This window comes from Strix aluco, chromosome 4, assembly GCF_031877795.1.
Source record: "Strix aluco isolate bStrAlu1 chromosome 4, bStrAlu1.hap1, whole genome shotgun sequence".
In the NCBI taxonomy this organism is placed as follows: Eukaryota; Metazoa; Chordata; class Aves; order Strigiformes; family Strigidae; genus Strix; species Strix aluco.
This window is the reverse complement of record NC_133934.1, coordinates 128,420,089-128,441,420: the sequence shown is the minus strand read 5'-3', so window position 1 is coordinate 128,441,420 and position 21,332 is coordinate 128,420,089. Positions and strand designations below refer to the sequence as shown.

Here is a 21,332-nt window from a genome sequence, read left to right as displayed (position 1 = left end):
AACTCTGGAAATCTTCTCTTAGGGAAAACAATTACATATGGTCCTCGTTAGAGGCAAGACACCCGAGATAAACATGGAAGCAAAAGGAAGAAAGCAAACACTTCCCAAGACAGGGACAGATTGTACCAAGAGGCATGTTCCTGGTTTTGAGCTCCAAAGGGGGAGGAAAAAAAAAAAAAGCCCAGCAATTCTCCTATTATTGCAAAAATATCCCATCAGAAGCGACTGTCGGTTGAGAAGCCTGAAGCCCCAAATGGGTATTTAAGGCTCCATTAGCTGCCAGGAAAATGAGCTCCAGAAGATGCCAAAACCCCTTCCTGAGCTGTGACACGCAACACCAGAGAGGAGCGGGAGGCTGGGAAAAGCCTTGGAGCTACCACCCTACGGGGTGCCTTCTGCTTGGAAAAGGTCTCCAGACGAGCAGGCTGCAGCCTCCGTAAGCTGCTCGGATAGACCAGGCCAGGATTTGGCCTCAGCTCCATTTTTTAACCTGATTTTTGTGGACTTCACAGAGGGCCTGAATGTGCCAGGGTCCCCTTGGGAAGCTGACAGGATCGTTCCCACCACCAGATGTGTTCACAAGCTTCGGTGCTCTGCCAGGTCTTCAGGGCTGGGAGGGGGGTTTAAAAGTGGTTCTGGGGGTTAAAAGAGGTCCTGGGATGTGCGTTTTTGCGTTTTTTTGCGTGCAGGGTTAGGCTGGGAGCTGGCTAAAAGCCCTTCCCCTCTGTCACACCCATTGCTTTGGGCATGGGAACGGGGAGGGCTGGGGCTGCGGGTGACCTGCCACCAGCAAGGTGACACCACGTCCTCGCCAAGGCGCTGAAGAAGCCTTCGAGCTGCGTAATGGAAGAAACCGAAGCGAGGAATAGGAGCGGGCCGTCGGAAATGGAAGTGCTGTCACAAACCACAGCTCGCCCGGCTCTGGAGTTCGCCGTATACCATATTTCCTTTACGAAGTTCCTGTTACAAAAGTGAAATAACAGCCAAAACGTGCTCGTGGCGGCCACCTGCCGTGTCCGTGCTGGAGCTGCTCAAAGCAGCATCGTTTCCCCAGGGTTTGGGGGGAGCAAAGCACATTGCGAGGACAGTTTTGCGTTAGGTCACAGATGAAGGAGCGTACCTGAGCCCTGCCTGGCCCCCTGCTGAGCCGGATCCCAGCTCAGAGGCCAAAGCTTTTCTCTCAGCAAGGTGCGGAGAAGATCAGGGTGGGGAAATACTATGCAACAGCGAGAGCTTCCTGTGCTGGCTGTGGAGCCCAAAGCCCCAGCAGCAGATAAATACCAGCTTTCCTGGAGCTGGTATTTAGGGCAGATATAAGCCGCACTCAGCTAGGCTTGCAGGGGGAAGAGGGGTTCCCTCTGATGTCCCCCCCACACCCCACTCATGACCAGACACCGGCTGCAGGCTGCACCCCCACGGGGAACCCTGATGACATATGGGACAGAGGGGCGGTGGGGACGTGGTGTGGGGCTGGCCCATGGGGCAGGGTGTTCTCTGTGGGCTCTGTGGCTCTGTGGGTGCCTCTGGGGCTACGGGGAACACACCCGCACAGACCCAGCTTAGCTGGGGCTCCCCAGTAGCCCACCCTGCATCAGGCTGGCAGAGACAGCACTGGGGCTCATCACTGGGGTCCCTGGACCACCACCGGGGCTCATCACTGGGGTTCGTGGACCAGCACCGGGGCTCATCACTGGAGTTCTTGGACCATCACCGGGGCTCGCTGCCTGCCCAGGGCTCCTGGAGCAGCACCAGGACTCCTGGCTCAGCACTGGGGCTGGCCATGCTGTTGGGCTCCCACATTAGCATTGAAGTTAGCCCACTGTTGGGACTCCTGTAGCAGCACCGGGGCTACCGACGCGGCACCGGGGCTAGCCCAGCGTTCCCGGAGAAGCAGCAGGACTCCTAAATGGCCACGGGGACTGGCTGTGCGCGGGGCTACTGGCCTGGTTTTGGGACTCTCAGGATGGGGTTTGACAGTGCCTCGGGGCTCCCGGAGCCGCACCGGGACTCCTGGACCAGCACCAGGGCTGGCCATGAGACAGGCTCCTGTACCGGCACCGGGACTGACTGTGCCTCGGGGCTCCTGGAGCCGCACCGGGACTCCTGGTCTGATACCGGGACTGCTGGCCCGGCACCGGGGCTGGCCATGAGAGGTGCTCCTAGAGCCGCACTGGGACGTGCCCATTACCGGGACTTCTGGTAGCCCACCGCATACCAGCCCGGCAGAGACGGCACCGGGGCTCATCATTGGGGTTCTCGGACCAGCACCGGGGCTCGCTGCCCGCTCGGAGATCCCGGAGCGGCACCGGGACTGCTGGCCCGCCACCGGGGCTGGCCATGTGCGGGGCTCCCGGCCCGGCACCGGGGCGAGCGTCGCGTAGGGGCTCCCGGACCCGCCCCGGGACTCCCGCCCCGGTACCGGAGCCATCGGTGCGGGGGGGTCCGGTGGGGGACCGGGGTGGGGGGGGACACCCCGGCGCGGCGCGGGGCGGTCCGGGGGAGGGTTGGGGGTGAGGAGGGGGTGGGCAGGGCGGAGGGAGGTGCCGGCGGGGCGGGCGGTGCCGGCGGCGCAGTCGTGCGGCGGCGGCGGGATGAACGGGACGGGCCCGGGGCTGTGCGAGCGCGGCGGAGCGCTGCCGGCCGGGGCCCGCCCGCTGATCAGCGCCGTGATGTTCTCCGCCGGGCTCCTGGGCAACCTCCTGGCTTTGGGGCTACTCCTGCGCTGCCGCCGTGGCCCCCGCCCCCGCCCTCCCTCCCTTTTCCACGTCCTGGTGCTGGCCCTGGTGGTCACCGACCTGCTGGGCACCTGCTCCGTTAGCCCCTTTGTCCTGGCCTCCTATCACCGCAACCGCACGCTGACCGCCCTGGCTCAAGGAGGACACATCTGCCTCTACTTCGGCTTCGCCATGAGCTTCTTCGGCCTCGCCACCATGCTCATCCTCTTCGCCATGGCGCTGGAGCGATGCCTGGCCCTGGGGCGGCCTTACTTCTACGAGCGCTTTCTCAGCCCCCGCACGGGTTTGGTGGCCCTGCCCGCCATCTACACCTTCTCCGCCGCCTTCTGCTCCTTGCCGCTGGTGGGCTTCGGGCAGTACGTCCAGTATTGCCCCGGCACTTGGTGCTTCATTCAGATGCACCTGGACTACCTCCAGGACAACGGCAGCAGGGAGGTGTCCGGGTTGGATGTCACCTTCTCACTTCTCTATGCCACCCTGCTCCTCTTCCTCATCCTCTCCGTGCTGCTCTGCAACCTCAGTGTCATCGTCAACCTGGCTCGCATGCACCGCCGCGGGCAGAAGACCCGCCGGATGGCCTCACTCGAGCAGCCCCGGGCGGCCGGCGGCTGCGGCCGGCGCATGTTCTCCATGGCCGAGGAGATTGACCATCTCCTTCTCCTCTCCATCATGACCATCACCTTCGTCATCTGCTCCCTGCCGTTCACGGTGAGTGTGGCCGCCTCTTCCCTGGGGTGGGGTCCCTCTCCCCAGCACCCCTGTTTCTCTCCGTCCCTTTATAAGGCTTTTCCCCACCACTGCCCAAACCTCAAAGGCTGTGGTCAAAGCTTAGCTCCTCCTGAAGCTTGGGGGACCCCCGCTCTGCCACAAATTCTAGGCAATTCGCACATCCACTGGGGAACTGGGAAAATTATCCCCCATATCCCCAGTGCCAGAAGGAGGATGGGGTGGCAGGAGGATGGGGTGGCAAGAGGGTGAGGTGGCAGGAGGATGAGGTGATGGGATGACAGGGTGGCAGGAGGTTGAGGTGACAGGATGACAGGGTGGTAGGAGGATGGGGTGACAGGATGAGGTGGCAGGACGACAGGGTGGCAGGAGGATGGGGTGGCAGGACGACAGGGTGGCAGGAGGATGGGGTGACAGGAAGATGGGGTGACAGGAGCAGAGGTGCCCTCCCATCCCGCAGAGGCTCTGAGGCCAGGCAGTGTGGCTCAGGCAGGCTCTGGGTTAGGGTTCTCCTGGACCACACAGCATCACTGCAGTTCCTGGGAGCTGGGCACTCATGGTGGAGAGGAATAAATCAGAAATCCGAAGATGGGGATGAAGGAGATGCTGCTGGGCTGGAGACAGTGGGTATCTGTGCTGGGTGGGCAGTGTTATCCCAGATTTCTGTGGCAAGAGGGAAGGATGGAGCTGGAGATGTGGGCAGGCAGCACCGACCTCATCGTTAGACAGAGGTTTCCACTGCTCTGTAACACTGGGATGCAGGCATGGAGATGGGTGATTGCTGGAAACGGAGATCCAGCACATGGGCCTCAGCATCCCTCATCCTAAGGGTCATTCCTGCCTCCCATGCTCTGTCCATGCGCGAGGCTTCCAGCAGAAATACGGGGTCGAACCACCACAGCCAAGTGAGGAAGTGGAGGGAGTGTCCCCTGACTCTCCCCACAAAAGGGCCATTTTTCATCCATCCACACCAGCAGCATTGTGGAGCCTGGAGCACCTCGAGCCACTCGAGTCCCCTGCCCGTGTGTGCGAGCCCACTGCTGTGGGAGGTCATTTTGTTCCCATTAGAAATGAGCCCCACCAAGGTTGGGAGCACAGCCAGCGCTAATTTTGTGCTCATGGAGTTAAATAGATGCTACCTTCCCTTCGTGCTCCCTTTCTTTTCCCAAGGGAAAAGAAAATAACCACAGGCTGTAGCTGAGCCAGGCTGCCTGGGTTTTAAGACAGAGAAAAGACAAAGCAGTAATGTCCGGATGCTCGCAAGCATCCCAGGAGCCAGACTCAACATCCTGAGAGACGCCTCAGCTCCTGTCAATAGGCCCACACATGATGGGCAGCTCGCCTCATGTCCCGAAAAAGCCCAGGCTTGGGTGCTGTGGTTGTTACGAAGTGACACCTCTTGGTGGGGACATGTGGGCGGGGCCCTGTGGGTCTGCTTGGGGCTGATGGGTTGGGAAAGTGCCGCTGGTGGGGACCCTGTAGCAGATATAGTCTTATCCAGAAGCACAGCTTTGCTTTTCCCACTGCTCGGCTCCCATGTGGGGTTGGGTTTGGGCTGCGTTTTGGCAGCGTCTCAAACCGAGCTGCAGAACGCTTGCTGGTGCCTCTTTAGTGTGACACTTTCTCTTCTGGTTGGGGCTGCCCACAGCCGCCACCCTGCGAGGAGCAGCCCGGGCACGTGAACCCAGCGAGCATCAGGCCACAGCACCGCAAAATCCTTCCCAAAAAAATCCCGGGGTAGCCCCTGGAAGCGCTGCGCTTTCAGCAGCCACCTCGTGCCCCAGGATGCGCCATCCCTGGGTGGTACCCAACAAATCCCAACCAGAGGAGGGATGCTCATGCCTCCCATGCCCCAACTCCCATCCCCATCCAAGTATCCCCTCTCCCCCGAAGCGAGGGGGTGGCGGTTTGACCCGTATGAGTAAGGAGTGCTGAGTCACCATTCCAGGAAGCCCCGTAAGCTGCTATGAGTCAGCACGTCGCAGGAAGGACTGGAGCGGTCCAGCACCCCGCATCCCCTCCATCTCACACGTTTATTCGTCCCATGCGCTTTTCCAGGTGAGACCCACCACTTAAGCAGCTGCTGGCTTAATTGCGTTAGGACTGAATGAAGCCTTGCGGCGTGTTGAGAGCAGAGCACAGGTCTGGCTTTCGTTAGCAAGAAGTTAATTTAAACCAATGGAGGCAGCAAGTGTGCTGTGACAGCCCAAATCTCCCCAAGAAACTTCCCGGGGGCAGGATCCTGGGAGCCCAAACCTAACGTTATTTCTCACCGCTGTGTTTTACAGATCCGTGCCTACGTGAACAAGTTCAGAGAGGAAGAGGACAACCACGACTGGGACCTCCTAGCCCTGAGATTTCTCTCTATTAATTCCATCGTCGACCCTTGGGTCTTTGCCATCCTGAGGCCGCCGGTCCTGCGGTTGATGCGCTCGGCGCTGTGCTGCCAGGTGACCCCCACGAGCCAGGACAGACAGACTCCGTCCCCCGCAAAGACAAAACTGGCAACACAGCTGGATCCCTGTGGGCCGTAGCTCCATCGGCCAGTCCAGGAGACATCTGTGAGGTGAAGCACGGCCCTGACAGATGTTCACAGAGCTCTGCCTTATGGCCCATAAAGAGACGTATCTGCTGTAGGGTGGGCCAGGTACGGGTGGCCTGGCCAAGTGTCATCACGTGTCTGGGAAGCCCCTGGAAAGCCAGTGAGGTCTCTCAGAGGGCAAAAAATCCAGTGGGACAAGATCAGAAGGGCTGATGAGTACCTGGATATCACTGTCACCTTCAGATGGGGCTGCTCCCACCCGGCGAAGGGTGCAGGCTGCGTTCAGCCACGCTGCGGGAGGGTCGGGGGGGTGAAGCATGGAGGGGGTTTTACGATAACACTACTGCTGGGGGGGGGTGTCGGGGAGCAGAGCTTCCTGCTGGTGTGCTTCCCAGCAAGGTTCCCGCGGTCGTTTTGGGCTGAAGGCAGTGTGCAGGCAGGGGTATGGGTCCTGGAGACGGGGCTGGGCAGCCACTGTTGCTGCGAGCACCCCTGTCTGCCCCCAGGTCCATAGGGATTGGGTAGGAGAGGGAGGGAGCAGTGTATCCCCAAATATTCCCCTTTATTTGGTAGGCTGGTTGCCTAAGGAAATGCACTTTATCAGGTCTGTGTGCATGTGTTTGTCTGTCTGTCCCCCACTCCAGAGATTTTAGGCTCCAGTGGATGCCAGTCCAGCATGTCTGAGGGGCACCGGGGCAGAAAAAAAGCCAAATTGTGGCACTTTCCTTGCACTGTGATGGCAGCAGAGCTGCGTGGCCCCTCCTGAGCACCCAGTTTGCAATTTTCTTTGCCCTGTAGTTTGTGCAGGAGCCAACAAAGGAAATAAAGAGCCCAACCAGGTAATGAGAGGTTTTGATCACAGCTGTGCACTTTACCCATGTCCAGGGTGATGCTGCTGATGGGGTTTGGGTTGGCACGGAGGAGGGCACATCCTCCCGGGCTGCCTGGCAAAGTGCCCTCCCGCTGGCCTGGGACAAACCTGCTCAGGGGCATCACTTCCTTAGAGGTCGTATTTGAAAAAAAAAAACAAAACTCAAAAAACCAAAAAAAACCAAAAAAAAACAAGCGCAGAAACATCCAGGTCATCAATCCTGCCCCGTCGGGCAGTGTCCTGCAGCTCTGCTATTTTGTTTTGTGGGATCCCTGTTGCTCTTCGGGGCTTGGGGCTGGTCCCCATCGGGGTAAGGAGCATCTGACCCTGCGGGTGAGCCGGGTTTGTCCCAAGGCCATCGCTGCTGTTAGGGGTTGCTGGGGGGCAGGTGTCGTGGCTCCTGTTTGTGCAGCGTCCAACACACACAGTGTCATTGTGCTGTTCCCAGTGGGGTGTCTCGTTGTCCATTTGAGAGCTGCAGCTCTGCTCAGAAAGCCCGAAGGTGCTGAGATTTGGAGCTTTTCTGCGGTTCATTAGTTGTGGTGATGTAAAAAAAAAATATAATTATTATTTAAATAATAAATGTCTTTCAAAGGAGCCTGTTGGATCATGTGTGGGTTTGTGCTTCAGACACACCTCAGGGTAGATCTGGCTCCTGGAGGAAACGTGTCACCTGCCTGGAGCTTCGGTGGGGTGAAGCCTCAGGGGTGGGGGGAGAGGGCAGGAGGGGAAGCTGGGAGGGGAATCGCGTGCCTCCAATTTCCTAAAAAGTGAAAAAAACCCGTGTTTTATAGATGCATGATGACATTTTTGCCTTCTGCAACCTGGCACCTGAGCTACAGAAATACCCCCACCTCTGAGCTCTTCCCTAAAACTTGTATATCCTGAAGCCAGGGAGAGGCAGGCAAAGTTCCTACCTGTTATCAAAATACCAAAAAAAAAAAAAATACCCACCCTAAAAAAAGGCAGAATTTATGTCACTTCTGTCAGGCAGCCAATATCCACAGGAAGTTTACTGGCCTCCGAAATGTGCGTGGGCAGATGTCAGGCATGGGCTGCTATTGCTCAAGCCCCGCCGGCGGGATTCTGGCAGCGCCCTGTGGCTGGGGGGTTTCGGGGGGAGGAATTTCGAGTGGGGGTTTCAGGGGGAGGGTTGTAAGATGTGCCCAGTACACGGGGCTGCAGCGGGGGTGCTCCCCACACTGTCACGTAACCGGTGCAATTAAGTCATTAACCCTGTCGCTGAGCCTGGGGTGTCCAGATTTGGCTGACTCCCACCCGCTGCTCGGAGGTCACCCCCTCCCCAATTTTTTCCCCAGATGTGCAGGCAGCAGCAGCAAAGACACTTTCTGGGTTCAGGGCTCGGCACACCCCATTGTATCTCAGCGGGTGCTTGGCTTGAAAAGGAGCCACAAACTGTGGGAAGAGCCGTGGGTCCACGTGCTTTGTTTGTCTGGATGGTCGTGACCTGGCTGCTCATGCTGGTATTTCAGGACCAGTTGCCTAATCTTCTTCTAAGCCAGGGGTAAAGGCTGCCCGGCATGCAAAAATGGGAAGAAAATTTAAAAAAACCCCAAAAGCTTGGAAATGGCAGCGGGGGGGTCACATCCTGCAGAGACCAGCCTGCCGAGGTGTGTGACAGCGGTGGGAAGAGGACCCAGGGCCATCCGTGGCAGCACAGGGGACAGCCCGACGGTGGGATGCTCCCTGCGGCTCTCACGGCGAAGCTCCGCTCCTGCTGGCCACCAGCTCGGCTCCTGACCACTAATTGCTGGCTGCTTGTTTTTTTGGGAGGTTTTATGGCTCCTCATCAGGAAATGCAGGGCTAGGAGACAACCTCCCAGCATCCAGCCTGCTGGGATCTGCTTTTCGCAGGGTAATGCTACAGTGGAGTCACTCTCATGTGAGCTGTCCCCAGTGAGGGACAGAAATCCTGGCAAGAAGGGGGTCAAGGAAATGATTTGGCTGAAATTTAATGCAAAAATAAAAAAGAGAAATGAGTTGTGAGCCGGGGAGAGGCTTGGTGCATGCAAGACGAGGAATTCTCTTGAGAGCCAAGTCGCTCTGCAGTGATGCATCCTGCAGAGATGGGTCCCCTGCCTGGAGATGTGGGACACTGCTCTGCTTGGGGACCCCTCTACACGCCGCTCCTCAGGGAGGGATGTGGTCTCAGCCCCCCAGCGGGGTGTGCTGGCTGGGCCCAACATCTGAGCCCACTGGCCATGGGTTACCCCCTTTTACTGCTGCCCCCCTCAAGCCCAGAAAACAAAAAAAGCAATCAGCCCTCCTGCTCCTTCTTTCAGATGAGAAAAGGGCCTTAATTAGAGCTCTGAGAGGACAAGGAGGGCCATGAATCTCTCTGTATCCTGAGCCATAAGCTGCCACAAAACACTGGTTTTATTAGCATCATTCAGGAGCCATTACAAAAGCCAAATTAATTTGACTCTCTTCAGCTCAATTGACGTCTGCTTGGCTTAAACACAAGATGCTGAAGTGTCATTTTGTTGTCTGTGCTGACCCTTAATGATTTTTTATTTCCATACCGGAAACCCGCTGATGCAAGAAAGTGCCAGGCAGGTCTTTACGTCTGCATTTCCGTCTGGAAATCAAGCTGACGAAGAGGAGCGAGGAAGAAGCCAGCCCCTGGGGACAAGGGATGGCACCTGCTGCCCACCAGACCTCTTAAAAATGGAGAGGGACTTTCTGCAGCTGCCAGAGGGAGTGGGACTGGGGGGATTGGGACCCTCCCCAGTCGGACGGAGCAGCCCAGGGGTGGCTCCGAGTTGCGCCCCATGACAGTGGGGAGGCCAGTGTCTGCCTCTCCTCTGAGCTGTGTCCCTTAAAAATAAAAACATGAAGGCTCCAGGCAGTGGGGCATGGTTTGGGTGGGAAATGATGGTGATGCAATGCAGCGTTTTGGGGAAAAAGGGCATTTTTTGGAGTAGAGAAGAAGGAGGGGATCTTGCTGCTCTTGCTCCTTTTTTGTCTTGTTTGGAACATCTCCTCCGCATCTGGGTGCTGTCAGCAAGGAACAAGCCCTCATTTTTCATCTGTTTTGGCCTCCTGTCTGAGCCCGAGGGCTTCAGCCATGGTGGTGGTCACGAAAGCCCCACAGCCCCGTTCACGGGGGTCAGCAAACGTGGGCAACGTCTGGGGACAGCTTGCAAAGGTGGGTGATGCTTTGTGCTGCATGTGGTGTTTTGTCCCAGCCCAGCATCCCTGCGGAGCATCTTTGGGATCTCTGGGCTGGTCTTTCGGGAGGCTGGAGGGAAAGCAGAGCCCTGGGAAGAAGGGGACAGCCAGGCAGGCGGCAGCTGCCCTGCCGGGGCGGCTGTGTTTCCAGGCAGAGGATGGGCAGTGAGCCCATCTCCCCGGGCTCCAGGAGGACGTGTGGCGCGATAGCTATTAAACCGGATTAAATGAATTAGGCAAGGAAGTGACTTAAGAGAAGATGGCACAGCTGAGCTCCCAAACCAGCTTTACAGTGGTGCCAGCGCTTACCTCGGCATCAGATGTCGGAGCTGACGGCAAATCCTCATGGCTCAAGCGCAGGGAAAAGAAAAACATTTGGCTTTACTGTAGCTGCCTTTTGCTTTTTCAGCTGATTTCAGATGTATTAACCTGAAACCTTTCCAGCTCCTCTGGGCCCTTCGGGTCACCCTATGTCTCCCCTCGTCCTGGATTCACCAGGTCCCTTTCTTTGGTCATTGGGGACTAACACCAAGCACTGCCCTTCTACAGCATCCCCAGAGGGGAGAGCTTGCAGTGAAAATAGTGTAAATCAAGCTGTATTTTACCTTACAGCCCAGTAAGCAAGTATCAACCCTTTCCAGTAAGGCTGTGGGGATACCCCAAATGTCATAGGCTTAAAATCAGACCCTTTTGCCCAACATTGAGACCCAAAATGAGCAATTTGTGGCCTGTCCCCTGTCATTATGAGGGGCTATGAGACCTTGGAAGCCGCAGGGCTGTGGCAGAATTACCTCTCTGCAGCCACATTTTCAAGCTTTTATTTGTAATGTATGAATAATAACGATTTTTTTCATTCAGGCTTTTTGGTTCAGCGTTGCAGGGGAGTGATGGTCTCATCTGAGTTTTCCCCAAAACTGGTTGAATTGCTGGTGTTTTGGCTGCTCAGGGGACTTTCTGGTTCCTGGCACTCTTGTGGGTCTCTGTCCCTCCCCAGTACCTGGCCGTGGCTGCAGGAGCTGATGCATGAGGGAGGAATGTGGGGTGGAGGTACAGCCCTCCTGCTGCCCACAGCTCCCACGGGCTTGTTTCTCCCTGCAGCCGGATCTGGGTGTGCCGGGAGGTTGAGCTGGAGGATGCTGGGGACGGTGCTGGGCCCTGGGATGGTGAGGACAGCCGTGCATGCCTGCTGGCCCCCGAGCCATCTTGAGCCTAAAGACACAGGCAGGGGAAGGGCTGGAGGGAGCAGAACCCCCCCAGCGTCCTCCCCTTCAGTCTGGGGGACGTGCTGCTGCAGGAAAACCAACCAAGGGGACAACTGATGGGCTGGGAAAAATCCAGCCAGAGCTTGGAGATGATCTACGACTGATTGAAAACACAAGGAGGAAAAGTTTTACAAACCCAACTGGGATGAGGAGCTAAAAATACAGCTGCCGTGGCTTGGAGAGGCGGTGAGCCATCCAAGGCCACCGCTTCTTTGTTTGCTGCGGTGATGTGCATGCATGGCAGGCCTGGTACTCACCCCCAGAGAAAGTCCTTTCCCTTAAGAGCATCCAGATGAGCCACGCGATAATATATATTCTCACTTGCTGCTCTTTATACAGCTGATGCTTGATGAAGGGAGACACATCACCGTTCTCTGAGTGGGGTGGCAAGAGCTGGACCACGCTTCCCCGATGCTGGCGGGCTTTGCCGCGGAGGCAAAGGCAGCACGAGGGGTTTGGAAGGGGCACAACGGGTCCCTACTCAAAAGCCCGAGGTGGGCAGTGTGTTTGAGGAGGCTCCTGGAAATCGCAAGGGTTTCCCATGCTGAGCTGCTTTTTTTAACCGGATTTCCTTGAAACATGGAAACATCTGCGCCCATCAAACCCGCAGGGAAATGCCGCCGATCTGCCAGCGCTCGTGCAGTTCCCAAAGTGATCTAAATCTTCAAAAACAAGAGACTAAACAGTGTCAAACTCATGTCAAACATCTGGCTTTCAAAAAGGCCATAAAAGTTACGAGGCATCGCTGAGGATGATGGATCACTCGCTACCCTGCCCTGCGTGCTAAATGCTGCGACCTCGCCTGCAAACTCCGTTTATTAGGTAAAAAAAGGGACCCTGTTAGCAGCCTTGTGAACTGAGCTCATGCAAGGAGGAGAGCAAAGGTCCTAGGGTTTCCGAGCAAGTCAGATTATAAATCTGCATAGGGTTTTGGATTCCTTTTTTGGTCCAGAGCAGCCACCACCTGCTCTGGTTTCACTGCGGTTCCCGCTGAGCTGCCCCAGATGCAGAAGGTGCCAGTTTGTGGCTGAAATAAAAACCTTCTAAAAAAAAAACCACCTGAAAAAGCTTGTTTCTCTTAGAAGCAGTCGACTGTCACAGTCAAAACACCAGCCCTCCAGTCCTACAAGTCTGGCACACTGCATTTTTCTGCCTCGGTTTCCTCTCCGTGCTCTGGGAGCATCTCTTGCTGGCACGGGAGCCGCATCCCTCCCATGGTCATTCCCCCAGCATCCCACATCGGCTGGGGAAACTCCAGAAAATTAATAAAGGGAGTAAAAAGGAGAAATAATAATGGGGAAACCACCTCGGTGATGGGGCTGGGGATGGCCTCTGCTCCAGGGCACAGGGCTCTGCCAGCCTGAAGCTGTTGGCTTCCTGCGGCTTCCTCCAGCTCCCAGCTGTGACCGGTTTTGCTCCTGTTAACGTTGGCAGCTTTCACAGCAACGAACAGCCCCTGCTCTGGCTCAGCTTTCCCTTCCTACAGCCAGCCCCATGTTGCCGGCACCGTGCTGGGCCAAGAGGAGCCTGGCCGATTCACCACACCGGCCCTGGCTCAGAGAGGTTCCCACAGGGCTGGTGGAACCATTCCTCATGCTGAGCATCCACAGATTTCTCTCTCCCACCAGCTGCTCTAAAGAGCACCTACCAGATGCAGACGTCTCCAGCTGGGCTTTTTGCAGCAGGCTGCTGAATTATTTTCTTTTTGTGTGGCTCTTTGCTTACCTGGGATGCCGGGGAGGGCGTAGGATCAATGCACAGCACTGTAAGGATGCGCAGGAGGAGGGCTCTGCTCCTCGCTGCCTCCTCGCCCTCTGCCCGGAGGCACCGAAATGGCGCTGGGAGAAACCCCCAGAGCCCTTTGAGCCCACCACCCTCCCCAAATCTGCTCCAGCACCAGTGTCCTCACTTACCTCCTTCCTTTGCTATCACCTGCACGGTAATTTCAACCCTAGAAAGCACCTAGAAGGTGCTGAATAAGCAGCGTACCAATGGTTGGTGGAACTGGGAGGGATAAAAACCACTAAGGATGCCATTTACTGGGAGCCCAATATACCCAGTACCGCTGCCATGGTATGCTGGGGACAAGGTTTTCTCTCTATATATGTGGGGGGGCAGTAGGAGGTAATGCTGGCCAGGACAGATGTGAAATGTCAAAGCAGACAGCGTTTTGAACGACTTAAAAAGAGAAGTAACTGTTTACAAGAAGCCATTCCAGGGCTGTTTGTTTTGCCTGTGTTTATCCCTGAACATTTGTGCTACTAAGAGTTTTGGCCACGCAGCTAATTAAGAGTGATGGACTTTGTCATGCCGAGTGGATGTGTACATGAGAGAACATTTATTTGTCATGAGCAGCTGCTATTTCCTCTGCTAAAGACCTTTTTTTTGGTCCGATTGGGGCTGGGAAATACTCATTTAGAGCTGTGAGGACTCTCCGAGGGCCCTGCGGAGGCTGGACCGACCCATAGCGCTATAAGGATGAGATCTTAGCGCTTACTCTCAGCAAACGGGTGCATGGAAGGCAGCACCAGCCCGTGCCCTGCCTGAGGGACTCCGCTGAGTGGTCCATGGGGCTGCTGGAGGAAGCTGCTCAGGGTCTTGGAGTGATCGCATCAAGCATTGGTTTTGGAAACCTCTTGCATCCTGCGAGAGAGCTCCTGCTTCCTCCAGTACACCGGGTCATCCCCTGGGGCTGTTCCCAGCAAGGCTGTCACCATCCCTTGTTTCTGCTGTGGGACCGCGTCCATGATGTGGAGAAGAAGGAACATGAAGCCTCTGCAAACCTCCTGCAGCTCTGCAAACAGGGACAGGGGAAAGGGGGCAAGAGAAAAGGGAGAGAGGAAAGGATATTAGGATATGAGGAAGTATTTCTCTGCAGAAGGGGTTGTTGGGCGTTGGAATGGGCTGCCCAGGGCAGGGGGGGAGTCCCCATCCCTGGAGGGGTTGAAGAGTCGGGTTGACCCAGCGCTGAGGGATCTGGTGGAGTTGAGAACGGTCAGTGTGAGGTTCATGGTTGGACTGGAGGAGCTTCAAGGTCTTTTCCAACCGAGATGATTCTGGGATTCTGTGAAAGGAGAAAGGAGGCAGGGGAAAGACTTCCAGGCTCTATCCTGGTGTGTTTGGCCATCGGAAACTGCCGTGCTCAGAAGGTTTCTCTACAGGCAGTACTTTTCGACAGCCCCCCGTTCATTGCCTCTTGCCTTCCCAAGCTTTGGCAGCTAAATCAGCCTAGAAACCCGAGCTCTCCCTGCAAGACGCTCTCAGAGCTGGAGGCTTCCTGCTGCCGGGGGGTTTGGGGGGCATCCCAGGACAGCGAAACACAGAGCCCCTGACAAGTCTGAGAGGGGTTCAGGGGTCAAAACCAAATACCAGGAAATCCAGGGCAGGACATCCGCTGGTTCAAGCAGCTGGTTACCCCCTCGGAGAGGTCCTTCCCTCCAAGCATCCTCCCTGGGGCATCTTGCTCAGCACTTTCCTTCTTGGCAGAGCTGCTTGCACAAGCCGGGATGCTGGGGCCAGCTCTTCCTCCCGGGCACAGCATTTTCCTGCCAGTTCATCCCACCAGCACCAGCTACAGCCGCACCGCAGAGCAGCTGGGCTCAGCTTCAAATAGCTGCGATGCCAAATACTTCTCAAATAGCTACGCAAGAGGCTCTTGATTCTTGTAATTATTTATTACTATGATCGATGTGCTGTAATTGTTACAATAAATAATGAAGATTTGAAAAGTTTATAATCAATAATCTCCCTTTGAGAGGGAGCTGAAGGGCCCTGGTGTGGTGCAGCCCTTCGGCGGGGTGTTTGGGAGCGTTAGAGCAATTATTCAGCATCTGACAACTTTTTAAGGGAGATCAGCTCTGCCCAGGCATTCCAGTGATGCTTTCAGGGGTATTTGCTGCCGACGTCCCCACATCTCCATCCAGCTCACCCAAAGGCCCTGGGAGCCCAGTCTGCATCCCCTGCCAGGACAAGGATGCAGGTCCAGTCAGCAAACACCATCACGTTACTGCTTTGCTCTATTTTTTCCTCTCTCAGGGGGGAGCAGCTCATGTTTTCTCACATTTTTCTGAAGTCATTCTGCGTTTTTAGAAGGACGTGCTAAGCCAGGAAGGATTTATTCTTGTGGGTGTGTTTGCTTTGAGACTTGCCTTTACACAGCAGCGCCCGGCACATTTTTTAAATCATATTTAATTGTCCTTTCCCCCTGCTTGGACTTGCCGGTGCCTTTCTGGGAGTGGAAGGGTGCTGGCAGCCTGCGGGGCCTTATGGCTGCTGGAGCAGGAGACCTCATAGGGGACACCTTTGGGGTCCCCATCCTTGCAGAGCGGACTCTATCCTCCTAGGAGGTCCCTGTCCTTGCAGGGAGCTCCTGTGGAGTCTTTGTCCTTTTAGGGGGTCATTATGGGGTCCTTGTTCTGGCATAGGGGTTCCTGTCCTCATAGAGGGGGTCCATGTCTTTGTAGGGGGTCATTGTGGGGTCCTCATCCTTGCAGAGGGTCTAAGATGCTTGTAGGGTGGCCTTGTCCTCATAGGGGATTGCTGTCTCTTCAGGGGTCCCCTGTGGAGTCCTGGTCCTTTTGGGGGGTCACTGTGGGGTCCTTGTACTGGGACAAGAATCCCTGTTCTCCTAGAGGGGTCCCTGTCCTTGTAGGGGGTCATTGTGGGGTCCTCATCCTTGCAGAGGGTCTAAGCCCCTTGTAGGGTGCCCTTGTCCTCATAGGGGGTCCCTGTCCTCGTAGGGGGGTCCATAGGGACTGCAGCAGCCAGGGGGAGCAGGGCTGCCTCCCACAGGGAGCCACATCCCAGGGCCTGGCACGCTGGGGGACAGCCCGGATGGAGGGGGACGAGGCATCAGTTGAAAACTCTCCGTTAGCCCACAGGTCTACAGCATTACCCCACCCTGGTTCATGGGACTCCCAGCCAGCCCCAACACAGACCCACAGCCGCTGTGGTGTGGGAAAACCTACACAGCCCGATGCAAAGGGCTTTGGAGCGACGCAGGGCAGGCGGAGGTCACCGCAAGAAGGCAACGGCCAGGAGAGCAACGAGCAGTTAGCAAGACATGAGATTTGCAGGGAATAAAATGACGACAGCAGAGCTGTCAGCTTGCTGCTAGCTGGATTTTGCAGGCTGAAAGGAACAAAAAAATACCTTTTTCTATTTGGGCAAGAAAATGGAGGGGACCTATCTGTTAACTCCAAGAAAAATACCTCCCATCCTCAATTTCGAGCAGCAGATGGAAGGGCTTGGGTGAAGAGCCGGGGCAACTGGGTCTCAGTAACCTCATGTTGGTGCAGGGACCAGGGACAATAATGTGCCCATGGCAGTGGGACACCACCAGTGAGCCCAGACTGGGGGACTGGGCTGAGTAAAACAATGTTAAAGAGGTTTCTTCACAGTTTGATCCCTAGGTTTCCCGTAGCAGAGTCTTGGGCATCGAAGTACAAATAAAATTAATTTATTCAAAAGGTTCAGCTGGGAAAAAGTCAGCTCCAGCTGAGTGCCTTTGGAGAGGGACCCTGAAAAAAGAAATCTAGGGCAATTATACAGCTACAGACTATGGCCCCACCCTTCATGTGATCTTCACGTGACTTTCACGCATGCTTTGGTCAAGATTCTGACCTGAGATCTTCTTACACCTTTTATTAGATTTCTTCACTGTCTCCAGGTAGGCCGTTATCTTGTTGAGGAGCAGCTTCTCATAGCCTGGAAGCCTCTTTATCTTCTGGTTTGTGCTGGCTCTGGAGGCCTGGGTTTGCTCAAGTAGGTAGAAGTTCAGCAAATCTAGGTGAAAGTTTGCAGCTTGTGGCCTAAGCCTGGAATACTGTGCTCAGTTTTGGTCTCTGCTATGAAAAAAAGCTGTGGACACGCTGGAGAGGGTCCAGAGAAGGGCCACAAAGATGATCAAAGGACTGGGAAACTTGCCATGTGAGGAAAGGCTGAGAGAACTGGGTTTGTTCAGTCTTGAGAAGAGAAGGCTGAGGGGAGACCTTATCCCCATGTTCCGGTATTTAAAGGGTGGCTACAAAGTAGATGGAGACTCCCTTTTTACAGGGAGTCAGATGGAAAAGACGAGGGGTGATGGGTACAAGTTACTCCTGGGGACATTCCGATTGGACCCAGAGGAAAATTTTTCACAATGAGAACAAACAGCCACTGGAATAATCTCCCCAGGGAGGTGGTGGATTCCCCAACACTGGACACTTCTAAGATTCAGCTGGACAAGTTGCTGGGCCATCTTGTTAGACCGTGCTTTTGCCAGACAGTTTGGACCAGACGATCCTTGAGGGCCCTTCCAACCTGGGATTCTGTGGTTCTATGATACTAAGGCTTCAGCAAATCCAGCTACTCAGGCTAAGCAAGTGAATACTAAGCAAACAGTATACCAGATCACACAACACTATGAATTTAAGTGTTCCATTCTATTTCATATTTACTTATTTAAGCTAAACAACTAATATTTCTTAACAATAAGACATTTCTGTGTGTGAAGACTGGCCCTGTTCCCTGCTGAGGCTGCGTGGCAGCCACCCATCCCTGGTGGAGCCGGGACAGTCACTGGGGTTGGCTGGCTGTACGTAAAGAATAAGCAAAACCCTTCAGGCTGAAAGCCCATCTCTGCTTTCCTGGAAGATTGCAGGATGCTTCCCAGCACTGCTGGACTACTCTGTTTTCTCTGGAAATCCCTGATCCACCACAGGAGGTGGATGCACGGAGGTGCTTGCCTTCATCGCACCGTGGTGGGTCAGGGAAGACCCTGGCGTGGGAGAGAGGAGAGCAGGGCAGAGTCATCCTCGCTGCCAATAACTCCATTTCACAGAATCACAGAATCATCAAGGTTGGGAAAGCCCTTGAAGATCCTCCAGTCCAACCATGAACCTCACACTGACCGTTCTCAACTCCACCAGATCCCTCAGCGCTGGGTCAACCCGACTCTTCAACCCCTCCAGGGATGGGGACTCCCCCCTGCCCTGGGCAGCCCATTCCAACGCCCAACAACCCCTTCTGCAAAGAAATACTTCCTAAGAGCCAGTCTGACCCTGCCCTGGCGCAGCTTGAGGCCATTCCCTCTTGTCCTGGCGCTTGTTCCTTGGCTCAAGAGACTCATCCCCCCTCTCTGCACCCTCCTTTCATGGAGTTGTAGAGGGCCATGAGGTCTCCTCTCAGCCTCCTCTTCTCCAGACTAAACAACCCAGTTCCCAGTTCCCAGTTTTCAACCATCCTCAGGATCTTGGAGGGATGTTGCTCAAGAAAAAAATCATGGAAAGCCAAGGAGCTCCAAAGGAAACGGACAGCAGGAGGGTTGTGATTAAACGGCTTTAACTCATATCCTTAAAAACATAGATCTACTCTGGGAGATGTTTGGACAGAGGAATGTTAAGGCTGGTCCTGCTGGCTCATGTTGAAAGTCTCTTTGTTGCTTGTCTCCACCAGCAGACGCTAGCTGGGATTTCAGGAACGAGTCCAAGGACAGGGCAAGTCAGATCAACCTCGGCTGGAGATGGTCAACAGTCATCAAGAGCTGACCCAGCCCCTCTGAATTCACCTACCCCCTTTCCAAAGGGACCACCACCCCACAGCAAGGAGCTTGGATTCTAGCCAGGGATGTACCCATGGCCAGGAAACCCACCTTGTGGGGACACGGGATGTGGTGGGGTGTTCTCCCAGAGCCCACCCAGCATTGCTGGGTCACTGGGGCCATCAGCACAGGGGAAAGGCTGGGAAGGGCAGCCAGCTGGCCCTGCTCCTCCAGTACTGCCGGACATGGCTTGCCAGGGGAATAATTGAAGCTTTGCCATGGGGAGCTGGGGACAGCTGGGCTGTGTTGTGAAGCCCTTCCCATTCCCTGGGAATCAGACTGTAGAGATAAAGTAAAATATCTGAGACCTCGTCCCAGCTGGAGCTGAGTCCTTAAAATGGACCGTGCTGTGCTCCTGGTTGCTATATAGGAAGAAAGAAATCCCTCCTGGTGAAAGATCCCAGCTTTTTCTCTTACTCAGCCCGTGCATCCTTTTGGCAACCTGCGTGTCACCCTCGGCGTCTCGCTGCCTTGCTTCACCTTCCACGGCCAGGCTGCAGGCGAGCCGGGGAGAGATGCTGGTGCCCCATCACCGAGAGCCCTCTGTGCTGTAGGGTGGCATTGCTGGGTCACTGTGGTCCCTGTAAGCCACAGGACTTCCCAAGCCATGAATCAAGCAGGATTTCCTCTGGCCAGTGCTGGGGTGACACAGCCTGAATCATGTTCCCACTCTCCACAGTGTGGCCTGGATTTGTCCTGACCTGCTTCGCTCCCAGGGAGATCCCCGTTTGCCCAGTCCAAGCACTGGGGACAGTCCCTGCCAGGTGTCCTGGCCCTGCTACAACCAGGCATAGAGAGTGAGGGAGATGTCTGCCTCCGAGAAAGAAAACCCCGTGCCCACCAGTTGCAAACTGGGAGGAAGGACTCGGTGTCCCTCTGGATGGATGGGGAAAGACAAGGTTGGATGCCAACCCCATTCTGCCCTGCACTGCTGCTGCCGGTTTCTGCGGCAGATACAGCCTTGGTCCCACCCAGGATGTCCAACCTGGGGTCCTCAGCACTGGTGAGGGTGCCACACAGGAGGTGACCCATCCCCAGCATGGGTGCTGGAACCTTTGACCCCCTTGGGACCAGCCTCCAAGCCCTGCTCCAAGGCTTTTGACTGCCTGAGGCTGTGGCATCATGGCCGAGCTGGCAGCCACAAATGTCCCCAGCTCCTGACTCAAACCCCGCTGCGAATCGTGGGCTGAGGATAGAAGAACCGATCTTGTTTCTGGTGGTTTTTCCTCGAGGATCCTGGGGCTTGCCGATCCCTTGGGGACAGGGATCAGTGGGAAGATGGAGCAGCCCGAGAACCAGGTGGGACCCAGGCACACATGAATGTCACAGCCCCGATGTGGAGTCACAACTTTTGCCAGCACATAATTAAGGCTTCAAAAGCACTTTAAGTGCATCCCTGGTGAGGAAGGTTCTGGTGGGAAGCTCACTCTGTGCTCTCCAGAGAAGAAGAACAAGAATTGAAGCGGGTTCCTGCCTGTCCCCGGAGCCTGTGGTGCCTAGCTGCTGCCTCCTCCCCTTCCTGGCCACCTGGGCACACTGTCAGCTGAACAGGAGCCAGCAGTGTGCCCAGGTGGCCAAGAAGGCCAATGGCATCCTGGCTTGTATCAGCAATAGCGTGGCCAGCAGGGACAGGGAAGGGATCTTACCCCTGGACTCGGCACTGGTGAGGCCGCACCTCGATTCCTGGGTTCAGTTTTGGGCCCCTCACTCCAAAAAGGCCATTGAATGACTCGAGCGTGTCCAGAGAAGGGCAACGGAGCTGGTGCAGGGTCTGGAGCACAGGTCTGATGGGGATCGGCTGAGGGAACTGGGGGGGTTTAGTCTGGAGAAGAGGAGGCTGAGAGGAGACCTCATGGCCCTCTACAACTCCCTGAAAGGAGGGTGCAGAGAGGGGGGATGAGTCTCTTGAGCCAAGGAACAAGCGACAGCACAAGAGGGAATGGCCTCAAGCTGCGCCAGGGCAGGGTCAGACTGGCTCTTAGGAAGGATTTCTTTGCAGAAGGGGTTGTTGGGCGTTGGAATGGGCTGCCCAGGGCAGGGGGGGAGTCCCCATCCCTGGAGGGGTTGAAGAGTCGGGTTGACCCAGCGCTGAGGGATCTGGTGGAGTTGGGAACGGTCAGTGTGAGGTTCATGGTTGGACTGGAGGAGCTTCAAGGGCTTTTCCAACCAAGAAGACTCTGTGATTCTGTGACCTGAGGGGAAGAGCAAGAGGCTGCAGGAGAGGCAGAGAGACCTGGAGCTTTTGGGATTTGTCCTTCTGGGGTCCTTAGCTGGCCTTGGTGTCCCCTTGGAGCCAGAGCCTCTGAAGATGGTGTCTTAGAGGGTTGCAAGCTCATATTTTTCATGCTCTTCATTAGGGGCAGGAGCAGAAGGTGGCATGGTGCCGAAGGGCGACAAGAGGCTGGACCCTGGGGTCTGCACATGG

At 55.8% G+C, this 21,332-nt stretch overlaps 1 protein-coding gene across 2 annotated transcripts; it reads left to right on the top strand.

Annotated features, from left to right (window-relative positions):
* Positions 1–2,591: 2,591 nt before the first annotated feature.
* On the top strand, positions 2,592–7,469 carry PTGER2 (prostaglandin E receptor 2). Of its 2 annotated transcripts, XR_012622879.1 has the most exons (3): positions 2,592–3,443; positions 5,750–6,108; positions 6,648–7,469. XR_012622879.1 is itself a non-coding variant. In XM_074821136.1 (2 exons), the coding sequence occupies exons 1-2, from the start codon at positions 2,592–2,594 to the stop codon at positions 5,993–5,995; spliced, it is 1,098 nt and encodes a 365-aa protein (XP_074677237.1). In that variant the 3' UTR covers positions 5,996–6,294. The 2 variants fall into 2 exon arrangements, 1 of the variants encoding a protein (XP_074677237.1); XM_074821136.1 differs by lacking the exon at positions 6,648–7,469 and having other exon boundaries at positions 5,750–6,294.
* Positions 7,470–21,332: the final 13,863 nt, after the last annotated feature.

Excerpts from the sequence above, each read along its gene's own strand:
- PTGER2 (XM_074821136.1), top strand. The coding sequence starts at position 2,592 with ATGAACGGGACGGGCCCGGGGCTGTGCGAGCGCGGCGGAGCGCTGCCG. Across the intron at positions 3,444-5,749 it reads TCTGCTCCCTGCCGTTCACG|ATCCGTGCCTACGTGAACAA; the intron begins GTGAGTGTGGCC and ends TGTGTTTTACAG.